This window comes from Amphiprion ocellaris, chromosome 8 (assembly GCF_022539595.1).
Source record: "Amphiprion ocellaris isolate individual 3 ecotype Okinawa chromosome 8, ASM2253959v1, whole genome shotgun sequence".
Classification (NCBI taxonomy): domain Eukaryota; kingdom Metazoa; phylum Chordata; class Actinopteri; family Pomacentridae; genus Amphiprion; species Amphiprion ocellaris.
Genome location: NC_072773.1, coordinates 24,789,173 through 24,811,976, shown reverse-complemented (window position 1 = coordinate 24,811,976; position 22,804 = coordinate 24,789,173). Strand labels below are relative to the sequence as shown.

At 42.5% G+C, this 22,804-nt stretch overlaps 1 protein-coding gene across 6 annotated transcripts in view; it reads right to left on the bottom strand.

Annotated features, from left to right (window-relative positions):
• Positions 1-22,804, bottom strand: part of LOC111588708 (IQ motif and SEC7 domain-containing protein 1-like) — a 95,283-nt gene that overhangs the window by 36,238 nt on the left and 36,241 nt on the right. Inside the window, exon 1 of one of the 6 annotated variants that reach the window (XM_023299215.3) lies at positions 16,609-16,838. The exons of 3 other annotated variants lie outside the window; for them this stretch is intronic. In XM_023299215.3, the coding sequence (XP_023154983.1) occupies positions 16,609-16,727 (119 nt within the window). In that variant the 5' untranslated portion in view covers positions 16,728-16,838. Of the gene's footprint in view, positions 1-5,092; positions 5,501-7,740; positions 8,541-16,608; positions 16,839-22,804 lie in introns of those variants that run through there. 2 more of the 6 variants (XM_023299216.3, XM_023299217.3) reach the window with 2 other exon arrangements.

Below are 22,804 nucleotides of genomic sequence, written 5' to 3'. Positions count from 1 at the left end.
CCAACAGATGGTGCTGGTGTACAGCGCACCGTACGAAGACTGACGTCGGGTTTAGGGATATATGACTGATCAAAAGACCACCACTCATCTTTATTAAGAGGGTGGAAAGGAAACAAGTTGATGTAAAATAGAGCAGCAGTGGGAGGGCTATTGTGAAGCAGAGAGAGGGCTAAGCAAAGTGAGGGAGAGAAACTTTGTTCAGTTCCCAGCGGAGCTCATTTAAACTGCAGGCGGACATGTTCATGTCTTCATGAGAAGACAGGTTTGATCTCTTAGTCTCATTTGTCAGAAAAGACTGTTTAATTCCAGCCTTGACTGGCCCTTACAGAAAGGAAAGGAACCGTGTCTGAGTAAAAAGCTGTGATAGCTACACCATGTCGAAAATACTGCCTATCATAATACCACCACTAGTAACAATAATGACACCAATGATGATAAATATTAATAATTCAACAACCGTGCACCACTTATTAAAACCAACCATACCTGCATGGAATGAATGAACACTGGTGAACCTCGTCATTGAGAAGAAATAAAGTGACTACAGGAGCCTGAATGACACAAGCATTTATGTCTCTGTGGAGGCCGCCTCATAGATTGAAAACAGCATTAATCAAAATTGTATGCACGTGCACAGATCTCTGAGGCCAGTTGTCAAGGCAACAGCTAAGGCTGACAGGAAAAAGGAAAAAAAAGCGCTGTCCATATCGTTTGAAGATATGCATGTTTGTGTACGTGCAAAAAACATCGGCCTACGTTTACACACAGCCCAAAGCAATTAGTCCAGTCAGGATAAACATTTAACTTTAATCACTGTTTACCAGTTGCAGTCCCAGCCTCACTGACAGCAAGCTTATTTCACTCTCATGCGGGGACATGTGCTAATTTAACATGCCATGGGCCCACACAATGCACACAACAAAATCTACTTCATAATCAAATATTAACTCATGAAAGAAAACTAAATTCTGCTTTTAATCAGCCCTGACTAATACAGAGTATACAGACACAGCAGTGCTACAAGTAATTGATGTGCTGATGATATTAGCATTGAGAATCTCGGACAATGATGTTCTAATGTTTCGTCCTCTGCCAAGAGCAATATTTTATCCATCTATTCACCTTTGGGTTGCAGGCTGAGACAGAGCTGAACGCCCCCAAAGGGACCACTCTGTTTTATGGAGTAAATGTGCTGTCGTGCCATTATCAACTCCCCCTATCCCCTGACCCTACCCCATGTTGCTCATTTCTGACATAAATCAAAACACACTCTGGATAATGAGTGTCTGCTTTGTCACTGAAAAGAGTTGGTGGATTAGAAACAATTATGTACCTAAGCTCTGGAGGCTCAGCTTGTTCACAGCTGTGCATCAGCTCTGTGTACCAACAGTGAAGCAGGTAAAGGATGCTACACATACACCAATTCCCATTCACAGCAAAGCGTAGTCAGAGATTGACAATGAAGATTTTAAACATTTACGCCAGTCTCCAGATTCAGATTCAGCTAAATTGGCCTCTAATCACCCAATGATGTGTCACTCTTTTATTCTGCATATGCATACACATTTGCACATAAATCCATCAATGAACTGATCAATGCACACAAACTGTGCATTTGCATGTGCAGCAGCACATGGCATGAAGACCACAAGGTGCAGTGTGTCTATAAGAGCTGCAGTGCAGCAGCATGAGCTCATCACTCTTCTCCTCTCCCCCCCACTCCTCTCTCACTGCCCCCCCCCCCCCCCCCCCCAATCTCACCCCTCCTCTTGCTTGCCATTACATAAGTTAATGCAGCATACACCCTCATTATTCTCCAGGCTGGCGCTGTGAAGAGATGCAAAGGAATATGTCATCAAAAGTGGAATAACAGCATAAAAAGCCACAAAAAGAGACAGCCTTGTGTTTCTGTGGGAGCTTTCACAGTCCTCCCCTGATCACAAAGAGCAGACCAGAGCAAAGGCAACACATTTTGTACGTGCTTTAATCACACACCTAGCAGCATGCACAGCAAGGAAGATATTAGAAACATGGCACTTCTTCCAAAATCGTATGCATTTCTGTTTGTTCTGTGTGCATTTTCCTCATCAGACACCTCTGTAAACACCCTGAACATGAAATGTGCTCTCTAGAGGGGTGGCATTCTTCAGCATTAGAGTAAACAAACTAGCTTCCTCAGATGATTAGCATTTCAAAAGCTGCACAGCTTAACTTGAGCAGCAGATACTGCAGCAGAGGCAGTGTTCCCAGATATATTCTCCCATAATGTTGCAACCCTGCAGCAATAGGGAGTGGAGTGTTTCCCAAACCTTCTACCGTAAGGCCACACCAGATAAGTCCATTTATTACCGTCATGTTCAAATGTCCTCTTAGAGAAATAAGGCTGGACAGAAAAAAAAAGTTATCACACAATGCTCATGTCCCTCTGAAAGAGACATGCATGTAAATAATTCAGTGGTATGTGGATACTGACTGCAACTTAAGCATAGATCAGAAAAAGCCTGCCCATATAAAGTGCTTTAGATTTCTCATACAAACTAAGACACAAAGATGCATCAAGCTCTTTTTCTGGTCATGGGCACTGATAAAAAAAAATACATCCATAATGATGCATCCAACAGTGAAAGTAAGCTCACAGAAACAGGCTAAAGAGCCAAATTGATGCAGTGTACTTTCCAATGGTGCAGCATGAGAGCAAAAGTAAAATTTACCAACGGGTGAACAGAAGCATGCTGAATCCATTATGAACACCTACATCTACTGAATCAGCACTGGAAAATGTGACACAAATACTCTAATTGCAAAAAGATCATTACTAACAACTTTATGTATTGAACACTGATTGTGGAGGCGAGAAAACCAGGAAACTTTTCTGTTATGTCTGACTGCAATTTGAGAAGTACAATAACAGCTTCTTTAGAGCTTCGTCATTCCGACATTTCTGACCAGAGTACGGCTTCCATCCTAGACACGTTTAAGCTTTTCCACCCCGGAGAGTGTTTTTCACTCACCACAGTGGAACTGCAAGCTTGTGCTGGCAGGTTGCTACTTTTCCATTACAAGCATCTCCCTTCAACCCCCCCAAAAAGACCTCACTTGTCATAAAATCATTGTACCAAAGCAGATGAACAACAGAGGAGTTAGCACCTCCTCTCACTTTACCTACAAGATGACCTTCAGTCACCTTCTTGCCCTTGGTGCAGTTTTGGTCAAGATCAATCCTGCTGCAGGTCTGTCTGGAGGCGTTCAGTCAGATGTGACCCCACATAGAATCGTGGACATCTACTATGGGACGAGGAGGCACCGTTATCAGCCTCAGATCCACACACATTAAATAAGTAATGCTCTCGCCACCACACTCTTTGACACAGAACCAACTAGATCAAATGTACCCAACTATCTCCGGTGTCACAGCTAAAGGATTCATGATGTAGTCAGTCTACCGCCTTGTTACCTTAATCCTTCAGACATTTAACAGGTTTGCATTAACCCACTCAGGATATTTCCAACTGAGTCCAATCAATTCTTTCTTGGATGGAGGCTTATAACAGATACATCGGTATATACATAGATAATGTATGATATGAAAGGCTATTTTAAAAAAAGAGGCTTGGAATAAGTTAAAAATGGCATCATCACATAGTCTGTCCAGCAGAGTGCGCCATTGTTTTTAATACTCTCAGCAGCACATGCAGCAATCAGAACGCATGGCTGAGCAGATGGTGGTGCGGAGTCGAGCAGAGTCTTCACAGCAAGATTATATCTAATTTGTAAAATACAGTGCTGGAAAGTTAATAAACAATGACACCATAATTTTCCTTTTTAATGTAATTTTTACATAATAGTGTCCCGGCACTAATTGTCATGCCATTTATTGGTTAAGTTAGCGAAGTAGCCGATTGTCTACTGTTTATCAGTAAAGTCAATGCAGTAATGTACACATGACGTACACAGACAGTTCCTTATATTGACAATTATTCATATATTCATCAAGTAACTCAGGGGTGGTAAGAGTTTTCCTCCAGTCATAGAAATTCGTCTTTTTCTATGAAACTCCATCCTGTTGGACTTGATGTCATCTTGTAGTGCAAACAACAAATTTGGAAGCACAGTAACCATTTATGATGTTAAAAACAGCAAAGTAAAATTAAAATTAGACGTGAAATTAATGACCGACATTTTTAGTTTGATTACATATTGGACACTTTTAAACAGGAAAAAAATTCCAATTTTACAAATTTGTACAATCCATGATGGGAATGGATGACGAATGGATGAACAACTATGCAATGTAAAACCTATTTACCTCAGGTAAGCCCATTACTCTTTGTTCTTCTAGTCACTGAAGATAGTTCTTTACGAGCCAGGCTGTATGTTTGGGGTCACTATATGACTTTGGGTTTCATCAGACTTCTCAGTGATTTTATTATGTTAGAAAAATGTAAACATAAAAGCGGCTAAAATTTTTGAACAGCACGACAAATTGGAACCTCCCTGTGTATTTTATTTGCCCTTCAATAAGGAGAAATTTTAAAAAATGATCAAAGAGAAACATTTAAATATCTTTGCAGGTTACATCTTTATAATCAGGTCGCAAATTGAACGTCCATGTAGCAGAAAGGCACAATGGAAAAGACAAAATGAGAAAGTTACTTAATCACATGATCTCATCACTATGGACTTTGGAACATATAAGATGCCAAGAGGAGCTTGTACTGGCTTTTGTGCTCATTCCAAAAGAGATTTGTCAGAGGACATTTCTGCTGTAGTCCTCTACAGAAGGATAACATGAGAATAAGGCTTTTAAGGCTATTATCAGACATAAGACATAACCTTGGTAAAGTAAAATGGCCAGAAAGACTTTGGAAATGTAATTACTGTTGCCTGTGTGCCATTTTCAGCTGTGTGATAATACATTTCCATGGTTCTGGAAAGGAAACCACCAAGCTTAAGCCTATAGACAGGAACGTTATATGATCAGTCAGACGTCAGAAATATCTGCACAGACTGCTGCGGTCTGTCAGAAAGACAACCACCACTTAAACTGCAGGCCACTACCATCCACACTGGACCACGGCAGATGGTCTCCTACCTTATAGTTCGGCTGGAAATGCAGTACTTCCACATCGCATTCCATATGGCGGTGACATCACCAGAGGCGTCAGACATGCCCGAAAAAGAGGCGCATGGCACCGAGGAAGGAAGTTTCAAAAAAGTTTCAAAAACACAAAACTGCAGAAACTCCCCCTAAAAGAGCCAGAAGAAGTACAGTCTGCTCACTCCCTAGTCAACCACAAATTACAGCCCACATCCTTCACTTTCCATAGAAAACCCACAGAGAAATTCATTCTTTCGCCGCTAAAGTTACTTTGTCTGTGCCTTTTCGAAGTTCTCCCTGCCCAAGTTTGTGTTGGACTCAGAGTTGCTGCTCTTGCAAGCTGCCTTGATGACCAAGTAAGGTAAAGGCCCAGTACGTATAGCAGAAGAAAATCATCCCTCTTCTTAACAAAAGCTCTCCACCCACAACGAACCACACACCAGCCCTGTTTCTGCTCTCTGCAGACACCCCTTCCCTTTCGTCCTGTCCAATGCAATCTTTCAGTCATCTGGTGCTGCTGTGATGCAGGCTCCCCAGTGGTGATGGGCAGGGCCTGTGTTGTGTGTTCGATGTGAAGTTGTTTATGTGGAAAGGATTTTAAACTGGAGAGAACAAGAGAGAGAGACTGATAAAGATAGATGGAGAGATAGAAAGAGCATGAGAGCTTTCAGGCCCTGCGTGTATGGTAATACTTGGGCTGGTGTCCAACCATTACAATGCTCTCAATGGGAAGGCCACGCAGGAGGGAGGGTGAACCCCAGTTCAGCAGCTAGGAGAGGCTGTTTTGAGTTATTACAGTGACCTCGCTTTAACAACATGGCCTCAGTCCTGCGATACAATCTGACTATGTTACAGCAAAGCCAGAACGATTTAATGAGTTACGCCCAGTGACCACGATATTCCAGTCACTCTGTGGGATTAGACACATAATGAGTTGTTCACAGTGTCCTAAATAATTCCAAGGACCACTGAGTCATGCGTAGACTAAGATCAGCTGTTAGCAAACAGTAACAGATTTAGTTTAACTTAGCTTTACTATGCCACTCTCAGTCTGTAATGAATGAATCAGAAACACATAATATGCTCAAATAAACTATCAAACATGCGACTAAAACGATGGTAACTATATGATGCTGAGGCTTCCACCCACAGCTGGGGATTCCCTGAAGCGTACGTTCAAACACTGGATGCCAGATAAACGTGTAATGCATTATTAATGAATCATGGACATACTGCATCCTCACCTTCAGAATACCAATGCTTATGACAACTGTGTGTTTAGATACCTGTGAATGCATTAACGTACAGAGAGGTGACAGAAGGCAGGTGTCTCTGAATTTTCACAGATCCTGGATCGGTGTCTTCACATCGCAACTCGCTTCTGTTTCAGACATCTGCACGAAGGGATGTGCATGAAAAAAAACCTCTGCAAATTGTTAGATCACGCCAGTGGACCAAAATATTGTGGGTTTTGCCGGTACAACTCTAAAACCTGGTATCTAAACAACGTCGTTTAGGAGGAAAATAACAATTCTGAAGAACTACAGTCCTCTGAAACTGAAATTGCAGCTTGAAATGCTCATTTGAGATTACAGAGCAGCAGTCTCACGGAATGACCACCCAAACATTAGAGCACCTTTATCGTCATGGAAAGTCAAACCATTTCTGTGCTTTTACTTTACATCTTGAACGGATAATGGTTGTTTTGTGCATAATGACTCAATGTGTCTCTCAAGTTGAGGATCTGGAGTGTATATATAGAAAGCAGAGCATCAGATATCTGTGTCGTGATCAGTGTTTTATCATCTCAACACAGCAGCAGGCAGATGAGGGGAGTGATTTGTGTGTGCTTTCCAACATACCTGGAAGCTATGACCAACATAAGTCAGTGGTAAAACTATGAATATCTTTTATTCAAACAAGAGGAAATGTGATCTTCACGTTGTACCACTAAATCTTGCATCCTCTGCTTCACTGCTGTGATTTAAGGTTTGAAATGTCTGCAAAAGGCATTAAATCAAATGTGATGACATGATTGGCATGTGGAGGGGGAAAAAAGAAAATAATACAAAAACACACTGTAGATCCATGAAATATAGGTGTCAAAAATGATGCAAACTGCAAAGCTCGCTTCAGCAATGAGGCATAGATTATGCAGTAGGTGAAAGGTAAGCATGAAGAGGTCCCAGCGGGACAGAAATGAATGAATTCAATCAGAGGCAGCTCAGATCGTTCTTTTCAGCAGTGCCAACGCTAAACAGACACTAACAAGATCGTTCTGAGCGCTGAGTTACTTAACCAAGTCCTTGTGCAAAATAACAGCTGTAACCTGGTGCACTCTGAGAAAATTACAATGGTTCAGGCAGCTCACACTCCCCTGCATAATGTTGTTCAGTCAGCCAATATGTCAGCATGCAGAGCTGAGCAACCACAACAGTTTCTCTATCAATCAGCCAGGCTTGATGAAGTAATTCTAGTCTGTTTTAAAGCATATTGATTTGCTTAGTGTTGGGAGCACTTCAGCACGGGCGGAAACATCAACAAGCTACGAGGGCGCGCTGATAATTATGAGCTGTTCAAAATGCAACTCACAATAAGTACAAGAAAACGTGACTGCACAACGCAGCCATCTTTAAACGTACCTTTTGTAAAAGTTGTTGTGTGGGTGCAAACACAGCACATGCCAGTAATCCAGGCAAAACGCTTTGAACTTCCACATCCTCGGGTCAGACGATCAACAGGGTAAAACAGCAGCGAGATCCAACAACATTAAAAGGCACCATGGCGGGGCAAGATCAGCAGCCGCCTACTCATTTCTTCAGCCAGTGATTCCCTGGCCTGGATGTCAGATCTGTCCTCCAGCTTCACCACTGCCACTGGAACACAGCCTGAGTGGTTTTAACTCGCCCAGAACGACCACATCACTCCTGGAACTGTCTCAGTCATCGTCAACCCAGAAAGCCAGGCCTGTGAGGATCCCTCTCAGATTGATTTGGACCAAGTATGAATGCTCAGGATCCACCTCCCAAAATAAGCTCTATATTGGCTGCTTGGACTGTTTTAACTCTTATCCAGGTCAGTCAGTGTGTCCTCTGAGCCGGTCCCTCCACACAGTGCGTCAGCTCAGGATCCTCTGAGACATCATGGCTACAGCCGGAGCTCCGCACTGCTCCAACAGGCTCAGGTAGAGGAATGTGTAGGATCGCAGACACGAGAAGAAATCCTCCAAAACTCTCTCATCTCTGTTTGAACCAGAGCAGACTCAACAGGGATCATCAATGATCTAATCTTCTGTCTCCTCTGCTACAAGAACAAACTTTCCTATGAGGCGACACTCGGTCTTTCCTCTCAGTCTTTTCAGCTTAATGCCATCTTCTCCTCTCTTTCTCCTTCCACCAGTGGAATCCAGAACCTTTCCTCTCCTCCTATCTGTCCCCTTCTCCTGATCCTCTTGCTCTCTCTGTCTCCCTCTCCCTGTTACAGCTGCTGCCATCCACACAGGACCTCCCAGAAATGTGCCGATTCTGGTTGCTGGGCAACACTAGCGTACTACTGAAGCTTCAAATGGAAGCCGAGCAGAGTGGCCTGTGATTGGAGGGCTCCGAGGTGGGGAGGGGCTGCTGCAATGTTGTATGACCACATGGGTATATACACATGCTTTGTTCATATAAATAAGAGCCTCAAGTTCTCTCATATTTTGTCTGTGTCTAGTAGAGGAAAGGATATTCTGCTTTATTTGACTCATCAAGGTCATATAGAGAAAACACAACTGTATCTGGGCTGCTTGAGCATATGCTCACTTATGGTCAATAAAATGATTCATTTGCTGAATGGAACTGAAAGGCTGAGATGTGAATGGTGCAACAGCAAAGATATAGAGGGAGATTGCAGTGAAATCTATATTCAAGGCACAAAAAAGGCAAGTATGGTAAACCTAGATGAAGTAAGTGTGTGGGATCATCTTCAAATGTGCTGTAGTTTGTAGTAGAGCTATAAAAAATATATATAAGCCGGCAGTCTTCTCTTGCTTAAGGGGATTTTGCATTTGAACACAAGCACAGTGCTGTTCTTTCTCCGCCTGAGATCCGGTGCCACGCTGCAGTGCCACCCCGTCCCAGCAGTCATGGGAAACTGAGGAAGGGCCTCTCATCAATATTCAGCGACTATCAGCGTCCAAACAACGAAAATACTCCATATTTACACAAACGGGTACACTCACATTTGCAAGCAACAACAAACAGTAAACCAACACGCATTAATGTGTGTGCATATTTACACGTTAACTCACTAATTGATATAGTTAGATCTGTTTGGCGTGACAAGTCAATCGCCACATGACTCCTTTCACACAACTCCTGGCACAATATGGGCTTGCCCTGGTTTCCTGGGCCAAGATATAGAAAGACCAGAGAGCACAAAGGCTATAGTGAGAGTCTGGGTGAGCAGCAGGGACACTGGGGAATTAATTAATCTAAACACCATTCATCAGGCTTTTGTCACAACTTAGGCCCCCCTGATTTACATACATCTCACAGGAAAGTGACCACACATGCTTTATCCATGCTCTTCATCTCAGTTTGCTTTGAAAGAGTTAACATTCTACCGTCTCCCTACATAACAAGTGTGCTTATCTGCCTGTTTAAAATCATGCAGTCTGGATTTTAGTGAGGTTACATGTAATTTTTGGGAAAGTGAAGACACATTTAGACCATATTATGAGATAATATTTAGAGAATGAGGCTGACGCTGGAGATAAAAATCCACGGACGGCTATTAAGGTTGCAGTTAAGAGCTAAGCGGCTGCACTTAAAAATATTTATCTCACTGTTTCCAAAAGCACATAATGTCTCGAGTTCATCGGGAGGATTTGCTCACGTGGGTCATGCCAGATGGAGAACCCTTTTAGTTCCCTCTTTCTAATCCATCTGAACTTCGGTGGTGAGTGTATGTGGAAACCCCACTGTTTCTGCTAGCAGAACATACCAAGGTCTATCAAAGGCAAAGGAAGAGCGATTGTTGCAGCACTGTAACTGGCATAGAAATCCAGTGGCTCCAATTCAGGCACACACGACAGGCTATTATTTGTTATCGTAGGATAAAGAGCTGAGCAAGTGTGTATATACGAGCAAAAAAGGCTATAATTTAATGAGTAGACGGACTGATTGTTCAAAATGTCAAGCTTTGGCATGTCCATATGTGTGGTGAACTTGTGTGAGAGCACAGAGCTGTTTGCTAAAGAACATTCCTTCCACTTACCACACTGCATGTCTCCATGTACACCTCAATTTTGCAAGCTGGAGTGAATATTTTTCACAGTTTCACACAGGTGAAGTGTGCACACTGATGAATTAATGACTACTGATACTTTTACTCTGAGAAATATGTCACCTTTTAAAAAAAAAAAAAATTGATAGGAGGGGAAAGCAACAGAAAATACTGAAGGAAGCGGGGTAAGTGTTGGGTGTTGGTATAAACCCTGAAAACCAATGGCAGTGCATTTCTGCAGAGGTCAGAGTCAAGGCAAGTCATCAAATGTGTCCCATTAAGCTACCAAAGGTATGTGTTTGTAAGTCAATATGTGTGAAAAGTACACCGAGGATATAAAACTATGACAGATATTTCCTGCTGTCTGGACTAAAATCCCCATTGCACTGCAGCTGAATCAATACAAATCTACACTGCTTCAGAGATCAAAACGCAATAAAGACAGATAACCCTACCTGCTCAGCCATCAGTCTGAATAAATGACTTCAATTTAAAGCCATGTGACATATTCTTATTGTTTCCACGGTGTTGCTGCACTACGCTGTAGTATAGTGATACAGTCTGATATGTAGCCTTATAGTCAATGGACCCCACCTCTCCCTGCAGTTGACAGTCAATCACTGATAAGCTGTTCTAATGACTTCACCAAGGCCTGCTCTGAACTGGAGGACCACCATCAATAAGCACTTCAATAGAAAATGGCCTGCTGTAGGACATTTCCTGGTGAGAACCTGTAGCAAGGTTTTGTGAGAATATGCAAAAATGGAGGAAGATGAGCTTTGTGGATTTGCTTTAAAGTCAGACTGTTTGCCGGGTGGTTGTCCTGTACAGGAGGAAGCTGCCTCGACAATATCCTCAACACAAACCTTGACCGTACCTTATTCAACCATCCTGCTGGTCCATTCAGAATAGAAATAGATGGATTTTGGCATAACATGCAATAACCACCAGAAGAAGGCCAGCACAAGGTAAATGACATGCTGTAAAAGTCCATGTTAAAGACATTATTATAACTTAGATTTCACAGTGGAGCATAAGCTCATACTATGGTCTGTGTGAAGGACAGTCTGTAGGATGTGTTAGAAAAGTTCACCCCCTGGTGGCAGATTGGGGGTAACTTCCACGCAGTAAAAACTTGGGAGCCACAGAGCTGATGTGATCGGAGGAATGAGGAGACTGACAAGTTCAGTGATTCACTCAGAGTGCATCAACACACAGAACATAATGGAAATTATTTATTCTTTATTCAAATCACATCCGAAAGGCATTCAATAACTGGCAGACCTCAGATCTCTAGTGGCCAGCTTCGCATCTCCTCACGAAAACAACATGCCTTTTTGAATAAGTGAACATGGCTCATGATTGCTAAATAGAAATCGCTTTATTAGCATCAAGATAATTCATGATCACAATGTACAAATATTAACTCTTTGCACATGTGCCTTACTGATGTGTCACTTGCTTCCTTGTCTCAGCAATGAAAGCAGAATTCCTGCACTTAGCAGGGAGATATCATTACCAGCAAAGAGCGAGCCGCATTATATCACTAGTGTCAGTTTATACTACAGGGCAACAAATATCATTTTACAGAGGAGCTCAGGGGAGCTAATCTTACATTAAAGTTACAGCACAGTTTGCATGAGCGCAAGCTCTTGTGTCACACAGATGGTACAGTACAGTTGTTTAGCAGGCAGTATGAACGCAGCCATGCAGAACATAGTTGGAGGGGAAAAAAGGACAGAACAGAACAGAGGAGGAGAAGGAGGGTGGGGAGACAAAACCACGAAGAAAGACAGAGAAACCGAGGATGAGAGAGATGCATAATGACAACAGATTCACTCCTCCAGTTCTGGCTTTCTATTGAAGCAGAAAGAAGAGGCATAGACAAAGAGAACAAAAAATTTGGAAAAATCCTTTGCGGCTGGTGGAGGAGGATCCCTCAGCTTTCAGTCTCTGTCAGCTATGTTGACGGCCTTTTATAACCTGAGGCTGGGTACAGAACTGATGTAGGAGACTGTCCTCTCTGCCAGAGGAGGATCCGCTGAGATGCAGGACCACCAGCACTGTGAACATGTGCAACACAACGGGCTGCATTTGTTAAATGTATCTGCTTAGTTCCACTGAGTGAATGATTGTATCTTCCTCAGCAACTATATAAATATATAGTCTGTTGAATGATGTGTGCAGGCTTATAACTGGGCCACTGTGACCACATTTCTATGATTCACCATTTAAAATCCCTGATAGGATTAGCATGTCTTGTATGAGGTAAGCAAATACACCACATACAGAAATCCCAGAGTCATGAAAGTGAAACACATGTACAGTATAGTGGGAACATACTGTATCAGCACGAGACATTAGCTATGCACTCTTTAAAGATGGCTTCAAATGTGACAGTTGCATCTTTGTTTTTAAATATGAAACAGACCAGAAAACCATGAAAATCAGAATCAAAGTGCCACATAGTATGCTCAGTGATATCTTGGTATGGCTGCTATTACGTAACGCCGTTGCTGATAAACATATCCTCATAACTGCTTTTATTTTTGCCACAGGAACAAAATGTTCTGGAGATGCATCCCTTTTCTGAAGCACCCAACTCTGCTCTGCGCTGTCGCTTGTGACGCTGCTTTTGGCAAAGACAGGGGCTTATTATGGGCTGTTTCAAACCACGAATGCATCAGCACTAGCTACTCCCCTGAGGAAACTTTAACTCACTGAGATGTGCTCCTGAGAGCCCAGCAGCTCCAATTGGTTTGATCGTCCTTACACATGGCTGACACAGCTCCAGCTGCAAGCTCAGAAACTGAAAACTCCGTGGATGCCAGCAGATGTCCAGCTGCTGACGTTTTAGTGTGCAAATGGCAGGCTTCGAGATGAGTGAACCCATCCTGAGCCAAGTTTGTGCTATTTTGGATCATTCAAAGATGCTACTGTAATACAAGTGGGAAAAGAGTACAGTAGGCTGCTTTATCGATTTAGTGTTGGAGCCTTTTTTTACACCTGCACCAAAACACCTCGGTGAAGTGATTCCTGGCTCTAATGTAATCCATTCTATTATATATCCATTCATGAATGATTAATCTGAATTGTGTTGCACTTCTAGTTCAATCTGTTCTGTCAAAATATCAACATTGGGGCAGGAGAGGAAATTATAAGGTGTGAATGTCTTGTTATTTGCCAGACATTAAGAATGGACAAGGCAGGTGGTCAATAAATATATTGTAGAGTTAGCGACATAAATGCTGAATTAAGAATTGTGACTATAATTATACTCATTTTACAGCGTGACAGTAGTCATTTATGGCAGTTAATGGTCACTGTAGTCATCAGACAAGTGAAAAATCGAAGGGTTATTGTGCTGACAGGCCTGTTCATACTAAGACCATGCATCTGTTCTAACAAATGACTCAGTTCCTGCTCTGCAGCGTTCTGCCCCCATCATCCACTGATGCCATGTGATCTGACAGCATGCCCATGTGCTGGCAATGCCATGCATTGTATGCAGTTGTTGCCTTATGCAATAACGCCATGCATCCTACAGTTGCTGTCTACAGTGGAGGCATATTCAGAGCGGTGCTGGCAGTTGTCTTTGCTCAGTCTCTCAGTCTGCAGACCTGGCACTCTCTGCTGTCAGAAGCTCAAGCTCAAAGTACAGGAATGTGCTGTCAGTGCCTTACAGCTCTGGTGACGCACTCACTTTTTCATCAGGGTGGCGTCACTGAAACAGGGGCATCGTATTAGGAATGCCTCAGCCAATAATGTGAAACGGGCATTCCCGCTGAACTGGGCTTATGGCATGAATGCCCTCTGAGAATGCATGACATTATCTCGATGAAGGGTAAAGCCCGCTGATGTTTATTAGACACCTTGTCCATGAAATGTTATGTGTTCAGTGTGCTGTTGAATATAGGAAAGCAATTACAAATCCCAGAAATCCTCCTGAATGCTAATGTCACGGACAATAGGATTAACAGTTCAATTGGTTTCGTGCACATGTCGGCTCCAACACATACATTTTTCATGATTCGGAATGACAGAAATTAGTCTATTATTAGAAAGCAGTTATTTCTTTTTTGCACACAAGCTGAGTAAACAACTGCTGAACAATGTGACAGTGCAGCAGTGATGGTGCAAAGTGTCTACAAATCTTTGTCATAACCCCTCAAACAAAAACCACAGAAGGAGCTGCGGATTTGGGAATACAATTACAGTGTAGTTCTTTCTACAGTCTAATAGATATGTAGTATAGAGTTGTTCAAGTCTTGATTTTGCACCAGATGCCAGTATTTTCACTTGTGCAATGTGAAAACAGAATATCTCTGTATGGCCTAGTTGCTCTGCACCAGTTCAAAACCAACCAATAACCAAAACTCTCTGTCAGATATTGTAACATGTGGGGGCAAATAAACAGACCTGGTTTGATTATTTACTGTAAAAACCTGAATTGACCTTCATAATAAGCAGAGGATATATTCTAAGGACAACAAATTGCACATGCAATTGTTCCACAAATAGAATACAACTTGCATATCAGTGCTTTACTCAGCCCTGGACAACCTCTCCATCCCTTCAGGTGGGAGTAGTGAAGTGTAGGATATCCTCCTCCTCCTCTTTGCCTTCCAGTGTTGTGGGCACTGCATTAGAATTCTAGAGGGACAAGCAGCTGCCAGTGATGATGAAATGACATTTACAACAGAACAGGCTCATCTCACTACAGCTCCTCATTAAAAAGGAGGACTGGCCCAACACTGAGACCGTCAGCCTGTTTGACAGACGGAAAAGCCTACATATTGGTGTCAATCTGCAGCACGTCTCATCTGTCACCTAACAATAGCAGCCAGTGTTTCAGAAAGTCATTTATTTGCACCACAATTTCACCTTCCTGAGGTCAGCACCTCTAGGCCGGGTCACATGACTTTCTGTGGTTAAAGCTTTCCTTGGATATAAGCTGTGAGGGAAAAGGGAGGAAAGAAGTCAGCCACTATCTCAAACCACAAAAAGGCTGAGAAGTTCAATTGCTTCTTATGCAACGGCAAAAACCAGAAAAGTGCTTCTAAATCAAGCATGTAATAAAAAGTATAATTACTGGTACACAGCAAGGAAACTGCTGGACACAAGGAATGGAAACAAGGCAGAGATTTAAGTGGCAGATTGCAGACTGTGAAAGACACAGTAGAGACCCATGAAGGTCTCCTATTCATTAAGATGACTGATCCCCAATGTCGGTATTAGATCATGACATGACAGGGTAATTCAGCTCAACCTTATGCACCAGCTGTTAAGTACATGTGTGAAAAATACAAGCGTTTCCATACACGGTTACAATTACAGGGTTGTGAAGGAATCCACAGTGATGCAGCCTAAACATGCGATAACAAGGAAAACTAACTTGAATGTGCCTCTGCAGAGAAATAAGGTAGCAAAATGCTTATTCAGCTGAAGGCGTACTAAGCAAGGGCAGATTGTGTGCAGAAATTTCTTATGCAGCACCACACCAATAATAGAAACTCCAAAAAAAAAAGCCACGAAATTGAATTTTGTCAACCCTTCATCCCATCAGTATTGACACTGATTTACTGAAGTAGAAATGTAAGCTTTCCACACAAGCTGTAGAACTCATCGCCATCCCAAAAATAACAGCTCAGACCCAGCCGCATTTTTACACACACAGGCAGCGATACCACACGCACATACACATTGTACCAATCGCACACAAGAACACACTCACACCCACAAATACACAGCAGAAGCTGAGGGGAACTCATGTGCCCAGTACGAGCTGTCACAGCATCATCCAGAAATGAGTCATTTTTCCCAGCCACCCGAGGCTCCAATGCCACCATTCACATGACTCTGTTGTGATTTCAGTCAGAACGGTGAGCTCGCAAACACAAAACAACACTTAGGTTTCATCACTTTGCATTGAGACACATGGTATTAAGTCATCCCGGCAGAATCTTAGAATGTCATTCACACAAACGTATGTTCCGCCTCGCCGCCCCTCCCCAGGAGAGAGCTGTTGTTTACGAGGAACACAGGAAGGGAACATGAGAGGAGAAAGCGAGGTCTGGATGCCATAGGTGACTCAGCATGGACACTACAGAGGTAGACACCGTGCTTTCCACCGCCACCCACTCCACTGCTGTCTCTGTGAATGGGAGCTACACCAGTGCCGCCCCTGCCAGTCGAGCCTATGTGCCCGCCTGCACGACAGCACTCGCACCGATCATGCTACTCACATGTCGTAGAGTCGGTAACCCATGGCAGAGCCCGGTCTGCTCGAGTGGGACCCGGGGTCTCGCGTCCGCCGGGGGTCCGTGCTGCTCACCACGGCGCGCCACACGCTCGGTTTGTCCATCCTGTTTCTGGTCAACGGGGGGCTCGACGGTGGGACAGCGTGCGCACACGGGCTCACTCGTGTTCACTCTCCCTCTCCCTCCCAGTCACAAACATGGGCTGCCAGAGAGCGGTGTGTGTGATGTAACAAGGAGCATCCAAGAGGCTGGCAGCTTGAGGGGTGGGGTGGATGGGGAGGGAGGGGGGGAGGTGGAGGAGGAGGCTGGTGATGCAGGAGGAGGAGGAGGAGGAGGAAGAGGTGCAAGGTGCGGGGTGTTGTAAAGCCCAGGAGCTAAAGGAGCTGCATGGTGAGAAGCCTCTATTCTTGGTCATTCTTTACAGGTATCAGCGCCAATGAGGTGAGAGCCGCACCTAAATCAATGCAAGCGGACACGACCTGCAGGAGAGCCGCTGGGAGATTTAACTGGGATTTGACCGCCTCTCATAAATACAGAGAAGCATCTGCGCACACCTCTCTCCACCCTCTCAGTAGTACAGTCCTCAGCAGGGCCGTACGATTGGCTCCTTGGTCTCCATAGAAACAGGAGGATGTGTCAGAGGTAGGGCTCATTATCATGCCTGCTCCCTCTCCCCTCCCTCCTAGTTTGTTTTCACTCCCTCTCTCCTCATCTCTCTCTCTCCCTTTTCCCATTTCTCTTCTTCTCACATACTCAGCCCCTACCCTCCCTCTGCATCCTTCGCTCTTCTGGAATCAATGCACTTTCCTCTCTAGTGTCTTTCAAAACACACACAAGGCTTTTCAGTCTAATGAGGAATGGTGCAAGCAGGTAAAGATGCTGCACTGCTCCAGTTAATTAGACAGAAACTAGATAATGCAGACTTGTGAACATTTCACAAATAATCCGCTGGAAAATAGGCAATTTGGTAAATGAGCTACAAAGTGTGGTACAGTTCTTTACTTTGTGATGCCACTGAGTTAAGCAGAACAGAAAGAACACGGCTTGCACTGACGTTGCATCATGTACAAGTGAAGCCAAAACCATAAATGAAGCGTGAAATATTAAGCAGAAATAAGGCAGCGTTACTGAAGATTCCATCTAAATTCTGAAGGTAAATGGAGATGTTGGCTGCAAAATGGGTCAAAATGATCACAAATTGTACATGGCGTACACTGGGCTGGAGTTTTTTTCAGCCGTAATGTACTGTCTCTATTAGGAAAAAGACGGTACAGCTGTTGACACCTCCGCCAGGTAACAGCATCCACAGTGAGAGTGTGTATGAAGAAAAGCTCTCATCAGGACTTTATAAAGGCAAACACACACACATGCATGGACACAGTAAGGTAGAGACAGAAAGCCCAGGCTGATGGCTCACAGTCTCCAGGGGAGGATGTGTTTCATCCCAAGCAGACTCGATGGCACGCAGCGCTGTCGATGTATGGAGAGCTAACTTCAAGGTGAACTATAATGTAAGACCTCTGTCTTTTTCTTAATGAACTTGTGTAGTGGCTAATTGTATACGTGCGTCATCGAAGTAACCCCAGTTACAGTGGCTGTGTAATTGCACCGGCTTCTAAGTATCAAGCATAAGTGCTGATTCTTCAAGGTCTGACATACAGCCTCCACTGCGTCATGGGTGTTTGTGCGCACGGTTGTACGTATGTGGAAAACCAACTGATGTTTTCAGCACGTCACAGTCGATCAAATCAATTTGCCATGTCCAAAGCGTACTGTAATATATCACTGTAAAAATACAGCCAAATTCTGTCCAAAACACAGTTAAATCTTGTACAATCTGAAGAATGACTGATAAAAAATGCATTATTTTCATTATTAGAGTAATGGAGTGAGCCACATGCAGCAACTGATGTTCAATCATCGTCCATATATCTCAATTCAGGATCATAAAGATTTAAGACATTGTTATTTGTGGTGTATGTTCACACGTAACCCACGTAATGCTGATTACAGTAGCAACATACAGTATATTCCTGGAATGTGTAGTTACAGTACTAAACCTCATATTCTAATGTAGAGTACTGTAAAAAAATACTGTAAACTGTCATTTTGCTGGAATTTTACAAGACAGTTCATTAGAGTGCATGATTTCTTCACAGTCAGTGGACAGTCTGCCATGAAAGTTACGATGTTCAACCTCCTCAGGTGAATGTAAATGTTTTTGGTGTAATTCAAAGATAAACCCTTTCCATTTTGGCCACCCCATGATCTTTCCTCAGGCAATGACAAAATGTCACAATATGTGGATTTCCATCAATTTGCATAATGATTGCAATCGGAGCAGAATGTTAGTAGTCAGACCATTCATGCTCACAGAAAATGTAAACTCATTTTTAAAAACCAAGGACAAACTTTAGGTTTTGAGCCTTTTGAGAAAAGGCTATGAGGTTAGCGCAACTGACAGGCCGATTTACCTTTGTTAATATTTGGATGTTCTGAATATCGCAGCCTTTAACTGACAGATCTTTGCACTTTAAGCCTTTTAAACTCCTGCCATTCTGTACAGCACATGTCTCGTAACATCACCTATAGAGCAACAAGACAGTGCACTATTGGTATGTAACTTCCAGGTTGACTGTTGGCCAATTTGTGGGCTTTCTCTGTGTGTTTATGAGAATGCCTGACATGACCAAAGGTTGTGAGGGGTGGAGTGGTTCTGACAGGGAAATGGTGAGCTCTATTCTATCCAACCTTTAGAGTATATATCAGCTAACCTACATCAGAGCGTTAACAGTCAGAACACACACAGATGGAGGGACACAGTAGTGAGCAAGATGTTCCCTCAAACTGATAAACAACCTTAATTTCATGGTTGCAGTATTCCAGAACAGAAGAGCAGGATTTAACACGTAAACAGGCACAAACACAATTGCAAATGCAGAAGTTACTATTGAAGATGCAAAGACATTTTCTGGCATCAAGATACGGTACGTTGCTACGTGGCCAAATACTGCATTCACTGGCCTTCGTATGCCAAACTCACAGCTCTCTCCCGTCGCCATATGGCCGCTTTTAATCCATCAGGCATCGAGTGTTTCTAGGACTCTGTGCAGGATTGCATGAAAAATTTCATAAATGCATGTACATAAAAAACCCACACAAAGCACACATAGATTAACATACATATACAAACTGGGGCACACAGTCATGTTAACTGATGGTTTTCAGCCTAATCATCACACATCTGTCCTCTAGGGAAAGACAGAAACCGGAGACTTTTCACAGTGAGCTGACATTCAGTAAACGTACAGAAACCATTTGTGGAGAAACAGGAGGGAGCTAACAGTCACAGGACTGTTTTAATGAAGCTTAACAGCAGAGGAAAATATCAAAGGAGTCAGCTGAGAGTGACTCACGTTCTTACAGTAGCGCTGAAATAATAAACATATTAGGCAAGGGACAGTAAGCAAAGAAAGTAACCAGCAACGATTGGGATAACTGATCGACGATTTTTTTTTTTTTTTAATGAAAAAGGTCAGTTACGGCTTCCAGAAGACAAATATTTGCTGGTTTTAGTCATCTGTGATAGTCAGTTATTAATTTTTGACTTTTTTTTCTTAATCAGTTTGTAAAATAATGAACTGATAGATTATTTAGTGATGAAAATAAGCATTAGATGCAACTCTATCTTGCACAAAACATTGTTTTCCTACTTCAGTTGGTGCTGTATAAATTTATCTTTGTTTAAATAGAAGAGACAAAAAAAAGACAACAAAAAAAAACACTCAAGAGTTGCTCATCTGGGATTGAAAAATAACATCATTTCCCCACAGCTTGTTTCTAGCTGAACTGGCTGTCAGTGTCTGCTGAGCTGCTTTAGCTGATATAAAGACAGATAACAGAGAGCTGGAGGTCACAAAGCAGCAGTAAGGTCTGGACGTCTGAACTTCTCAAAACTGATGCAGCACTTTATTCCCATCAAAGAGCAATCTGGTTTTCCTCCTTTAAAAGTGGCTCCGTGTCTTTTATCTTATCAAGCTCTAACAAGAGAAACTGCACTCAGAGCGCAGAGTGCTTCGTATGTGTCTGCACAATGTGTAGGAACAACAGTACTGATGGAACTGTCAGTGCCAAATGGAAGAAAGCCTAAACTCATCTGCTCTGCAGGGATCCTGTCTGCTCTCATGAGACCTCAGTCCCACTTCAAACACATCAGAGAGACAGAGAGAGAGTAAGAACGAGTGAGACAAGTGGGGGAGAACAGGCATTCTTCACGGCACTTAGAGTTACAAACCACAAGATGGCAGTGCATCACTTCCTCTGCATGAAACATCATGATGTGGTGAATCAGGAGGTCTATTGTTGGGCCACATGTGAAAGCAAAATAAGGAAATAATCCATGATCGTTTTAGCAAGTAAGAGGAAAGTTGACAACGACTAAATCCCAGAAATTATCCTCTTTATGTACAGTTTATGTGTTTTATTTTAACAAGTTGCAGTTGTTTTTTTAATCACATCCTCTTTAGTTATTTCAGCTTTGTTATGCTCAGGTCTGAGCAGCTTCTTCTGATTAGAAATACGCCCATGAAAGATTTGTTCCACAAAAACATTTTCCTGCCCAACCCAATTAGTGTCAGCAGCTGAGAATAGTGACCCCCACCTTTCAGATAGTGACCTCTGCATCCTGGCCAGGAGATAACAGGTGAGAGGGTTAGTTTCCCTGCTGTTTTTTCCATGTAGCGACGCAGCACAGCCTCTCTGTAGCTCGCTGGCAGAGGGCACAGTGCTGTGCAAAGGCTCCTTCTGTCACTGACTTGGCCTCAAGCCTGAGAACATCAGAGGCAGAAGACAGACGAGCTTTTCATGGCGGGCCAAACAAAGAGCTGTCTCTCTGCCTCTTACTATGAAGCACACACAGAGACATTACTTGACCCCTCAGGCCTCAGCTGATTCCACCATCGCAGGCGTTTAGACTTCTTGATAAGCTAATGTCAATACTGGTGTAAAGCTCCAGCACTCCTCACATATCTCTGAAATCTTCAGCAGTGGAAGAACAATATACTCAGATCCTTGACTGAAGTGAAAATACCAGTAGATTAATTATTACAGATAAAACCAGAAGGGCATGCAGAGAGCTCAGACCTCCACCAAAGTCAATAACAATTTGGCTGACTATTTTAGAGGTCCCATGCGGTGAAAAATCCATTTTTATTGTGTTTTGTGGTTGTTTTAAACTTGTAGGAATAAAATATAAGCTGGTAAGATATGAGGATGTTTACTTCTGCCATTCCTCAGCCGCCCCCACATTTAGTTAGTCTCCCAGCTTTACAAGCCAGTAAGACCACACACCTAACTAACCAACAGAAACGCAGACAGCATGTTCTTCCTGGACGGGGCAGGAACAGCAGCAACTCATTGGTTCTCAGAGCAAAAGAGCTGAAAAACAATGCTTTGTGTAAGACAGAGCTGCATCTAATTCTTATTTTCTTCACTGTATAATCAATCAATTAATTTATGAAATGGTTAGTTGTTTAAACGATAAAAAAGTAAACACAGCCATAGTTGAAATTAACCATTTTTTTGACAGAATTTTAAGCTGAAAGACTGAAGGATTTTGACCAATTTGCTGAAAAGGGACACGATATGTTACCTGGAATTATTTTTTACATAATCTTGCTGACAGACAAACTACAGTGAAAACATGACCTCATTAGACCATGCATTTAAAATCAAAATTAAGGAACCGTACTAAACATGCACAAAAATTAGCTGTGACTGATTTATCACTTATATTAAATTGTTAAACTCTTAACACTTGATTCATTAGTTTGTAGGTAGCATTTTTCTACAGTAGATTTTAAATAATTTTACAAAATTAAGCATAAAATACAGCTTAAATAGATGCTTTTATTACATTTCATCGGAATTTATTAAGGGATTGCAAGTCAACAAGGCTATAAACTACTGCTTTAATCTTAACAATGTACCAAATGCATATTATCATTTGTGATTTAATGTAAAATCTTAATCTAAACAGAAATAACTATAGCTGATAAAAGTTGGAAATGACTGTAATAACATGCACTGTATTTTGTCGTAGTTTCTTCAGTTACCTTTGGAAATCTCTGCATAGTCTTATATGCACTCCTAAAGCAATTATAGCACATTTAATAGCGATTTT